Below are 4264 nucleotides of genomic sequence, written 5' to 3' on the forward strand. Positions count from 1 at the left end.
CGGGAAACGAAATCCCAATTAGTTACTGAGCAGTGGTTGATGAAATTGCTGATAAATTGCATCGAGACTATTCTGGTCCATAAGGGATCGTTGTCTCCAAGGTGATTTTTGGAATAAAATTCGACCGCGCACAAAATAAAAGAATGGACAACAATGCCAAATCTATTTGTTCAAGAAACTGAACAACATAGTTGCCTAATTGCCTCTCTGTGGATTCCGTATGCCTATAACTAACTGAGAGGTTTGGCTGAGCTATCGCGAAGAGACTGCGTGACCGAATATCAGCAGCGAAACTGGAAAAATGCACGGCAGAATAAGTGGTCCCGTTTATGCCATTTACTACCCGCTTCTTGCAGCTATTGGAGTTCCGGGTAAGACGTTGTACGAAATATCTAATGGTTTTTAATGACATATTGTTGATAGTAACTAACCTTACAGCTTTTTGGTCTTTCGCAAAATGTTTCAATAATTGAGTTTACATTTTTGCCAGTATTAGAGGGCATCCATTAGAAATTAAGCGATGGCGGCAATAAAATACGAACGGTGGTCAATATTTTTAACAAACAATTAAATTGCATTGAATCATCTCCCGTTGCCTTTGTTTTTAAGAGTAAAAAAAACAGGGTGTATTATGAGTTTGGAGAGATATTACTGACAGAAAGTATGAATAAACATATTTGACATCAACCAACGTTCGTTTGCAGAAACTTACAGTATTTACAGTCACAACAACCATCACTGCTTGGTAACTTCCTGAAAAATCTCGAGGCTTAAGTCTACTCCTGCTCGTGGACGATTTAAATCAAACAATACGGTGGGATAGATTATTACTTTGTGGGTTATTTCTGTTAAAGTTAGTAACATCGGCTACACTGCACCTGATACCACTCCAGATTTTCATTGCATTGATCTCAATTGGCATGCAAGTTGAGGAGATCTAAGTTACTCGCGGAGTCGCTAATGTGCATTTAACGGACAGCTCCGTTGTTACAAGCAACGAGCAATGCACTTGACTCAAGCGGGTATAAACTAATTCTGAATAGCGGAGCAATTCAACACACAACCAGGTCCTCGACAGGAGCGTGCGCGGTAATGCTATTCTTTGCCATGTTGCACGTCTTGTGCATGTTTTCAGCCGCTCATGTTATCCGGTGTCTTTCCGGAGTTCACCTTCCTGAGATCCCCGTTATTCGGCGAAGTTCGGAAAGTAATGCATAAATGGCTTGAGAATGTTATTAAAGTGTTTCCTAACCGACTGATCTTCTCCTACTCTGATGGTCGTCGGACGGTTTCGGTGTCTGATATGTGGCATGCAAATAATGCGGGTAAAAAGACACAAATTGCTGCAGTGACTCAGCGGGTCTGGCAGCATTTCTAGAGGACATAAATTGTTGACATTTCGGGTCGGATGACGGGTCCCGACCCGAAGGGATGCTGTCTGACCGCCGATTTACTCTAGCAGTTTTATGCAAATGATTGTACGAGCTCAGCAGAGAAATGGTCAAACTACGCCTGGTTATGTCGAACTGACGAGCGTTCATTTATTTCACGTGTTTCCGGGATTTCACAGAGATGGCATTGGTCGTGCCTCCAGTTACCTGCTCTAGTTCTTTGAAGCATACATCGATGTCCAACTTCACTGAGATGTCCTTATTATATGGAAAATATAAATCAAAATCATTTTGTATATCTTTATTGCAGTCTGATAAAAAATATGCAGTAGGGGCGGGTTCTGGAGAAATTTTAGAAATTCGTCCTTCAAACCTCTTCTTCTTCGCTCCCGTGTCTACAATGACAATAATTTTGGAGCTCGACTTCTGATGGGAAGGAAATTGTATCGGTGTGCAGCACGTTACCGCGCCCTGGTGAATTAGGTTGGAGAATATTTACGCTTTGACATTCGTCAAGTTATCAAGATTTTAATGCGGTTCTTGTGTGCTTCCTTAGATATTGCAGTGAGAAAGATTGATAAGAGGGTATTAGCATCCAAAGGGAGCGGCCGTGTGGGACGAAAATTCCCCCTGCCTCTTCAAAGAATGGAAATGTTTAGAGGGATATTTAATAAATACCATTTGTATGACATGATTTATGAATAACTTGTATTATTGTGTTTCTGTTATCCTGGCTCTTTATTTTAATATTGGCATGCTCTTCTGGTATATACCATTAATGTTCGCTTTTATAAATTAATTGCTTAAAGTATGTTTAAACCTATTGTCGTCTTTATATTATCTATCTATCTATCTATCTATCTATCTATCTATCTATCTATCTATCTATCTATCTATCTATCTATCTATCTATCTATCTATCTATCTATCTTTCTATCTATCTATCTATCTATCTATCTATCTATCTATCTATCTATCTATCTATCTATCTATCTATCTATCTTTCTATCTATCTACCTGTGGTGGGTGATCCGCAAACATGTGTATCCCGGTCCCACGGAACTGTATACTTTGCAAGTGCGGAAGGCAACTCTATTTGCATTTTTATGTACGTTATTTTTTGTGTCAACGTGACAGCAAACTGCCGACATTCATGACGTGAACCTAACGGTACTTCAGAGGCCAAGTCACTGGATGGATTTAACAGAGAGTTCGATAGAGCTCCAGGGGCTAGTGGAGTCAATGGATATGGGGAGAAGGCAGACACGGGTTATTGATAGGGGACGATCGGCCTTGATCACAATGAATGGCGGTGCTTGTTTGAAGGGCCGAATGGCCTCCTGCTGCACCTATTTTCTATGTGTCTATGTTTCCATGTTTCTTATGTTAGAGAAAACGCGCAACTCCGTTTTTTATGACTATTGCCTTAAGGAATCACAGAGAATGAATCGTGTGTTTATTTCTCGCCACTAACGCAGCGCAGATTTTCCATACTCTTTTCAAATTCATATTTGTACATGTTCCTATTTTTATTGCTTACAACTGAAGATTACACGTGGAGGTGAACTGGTAAAATACAAATTGTTCGTTTGGTGCCTTCGTCCATAAATGATGGTTCGCCAGGATTAAAATATTCCATCGTGGAATCGCGTCACGTGGCACTTGGTGGGGATTTCATAACACGTTTGTTAATTTCAATTCTCTTCTCTCTCACAGTTAATTTGGTGGCGATTGTAATCCTGTCCCGGGGAAAGTGCGGTCTCTCCAGATGCATCAGTCGGTACCTGGTGTCCATGGCGGTGACGGATCTACTGGTCGTTATCACCGCTGTCATCTTCAACCGGATTATTGGCATTTATTTCCCATTTAGTTTTATGTCCTTAACCCCAGCTTGTACTCTCAGCACTGTTGCAATTTATGCAGCCACCGAGAGTTCTGTCTGGCTGACGGTCGCTTTCACCTTTGATCGGTTCGTTGCCATTTGTTGCCCGAAGCTGAACAGCATATACTGCACCGAGAGAACGGCGGCGATTGTCATTGGGACAATCTGTGTGTTGAGCTGCCTCAAAAGCGTCCCCTGGTACTTTATTTACGAACCCCAGTACATAGTTGACAATAAACCCTGGTTTTGTAGCGTAAAACCCAGTTACAACACCATAGGATGGACTGTGTATGATTGGTTTGCGCGCATTTTAAACCCTGGGCTCCCGTTCGTCCTGATACTACTATTGAACGCGCTGACGGTCAGACACATCCTAGTCGCCAGCAGAGCGCGCGCGAGACTCATGTCCCAGAATCAGGGAGATAAGCAGAGCGACGCAGAGATGGAAAGCCGGAGGAAGTCCATCATTTTACTCTTCGCCATCTCGGGCAGCTTCATCCTGTTGTGGATGACGTACGTGGTTGATTTCCTCTACGTTCAGTTTTCAAAGGAACCCTATTTCAGTGGTTCCAACTTCAACGACCCAAGGTTCATTCGCCAGGAAAGTGGAAACATGCTGCAGCTGTTGAGTTCATGCACCAACACCTGCATTTATGTAGTGACCCAGCGTAAATTCCGGGAGGAGATAAAGAATGCGGTGCTATTTCTTTGCCATGCATTTGCTTCGTTAAAAAGATAGCATCAGCTCCCTCTAGTGGTCCAGATTAAGTTAACAGAGAGGATTTGAAGAATGTAGTTCGTTCCTTTGGAATGCGATTGCTTCATTAGTAAGATGAAGGCTTCAATTAATGTTTTGATGAAAAGTTGTTATCTTTCCTTCATTCCACCCGACATTATGTAACAAGGGTTGGTCTTTAGCGATAAATAGGCGGCCAGCAGCCAGCCGGCGTCTCTCAACGCGTGTGATTCTCTTTTCATTAAATACGGGGGT

The 4264-nt window shown here is 42.1% G+C and overlaps 1 protein-coding gene across 1 annotated transcript; it reads left to right on the plus strand.

Annotated features, from left to right (window-relative positions):
• Window positions 1–301: 301 nt before the first annotated feature.
• On the plus strand, window positions 302–4012 carry LOC129703869 (probable G-protein coupled receptor 139). Its single transcript, XM_055646543.1, has 3 exons — window positions 302–371; window positions 1136–1207; window positions 3108–4012. The coding sequence occupies exons 1-3, from the start codon at window positions 302–304 to the stop codon at window positions 4010–4012; spliced, it is 1047 nt and encodes a 348-aa protein (XP_055502518.1).
• Window positions 4013–4264: the final 252 nt, after the last annotated feature.

This window comes from Leucoraja erinacea, chromosome 15 (genome assembly GCF_028641065.1).
Source record: "Leucoraja erinacea ecotype New England chromosome 15, Leri_hhj_1, whole genome shotgun sequence".
NCBI lineage: Eukaryota > Metazoa > Chordata > Chondrichthyes > Rajiformes > Rajidae > Leucoraja > Leucoraja erinaceus.

What these genes read in the sequence shown, in the direction of transcription:
- LOC129703869 (XM_055646543.1), top strand. Translation starts at nt 302, where the DNA reads ATGCACGGCAGAATAAGTGGTCCCGTTTATGCCATTTACTACCCGCTT. An exon ending in TGCAGCTATTGGAGTTCCGG is followed by an intron (nt 372 to 1,135) that starts GTAAGACGTTGT and finishes GCATGTTTTCAG; the next exon opens with CCGCTCATGTTATCCGGTGT. An exon ending in TATTCGGCGAAGTTCGGAAA is followed by an intron (nt 1,208 to 3,107) that starts GTAATGCATAAA and finishes TCTCTCTCACAG; the next exon opens with TTAATTTGGTGGCGATTGTA.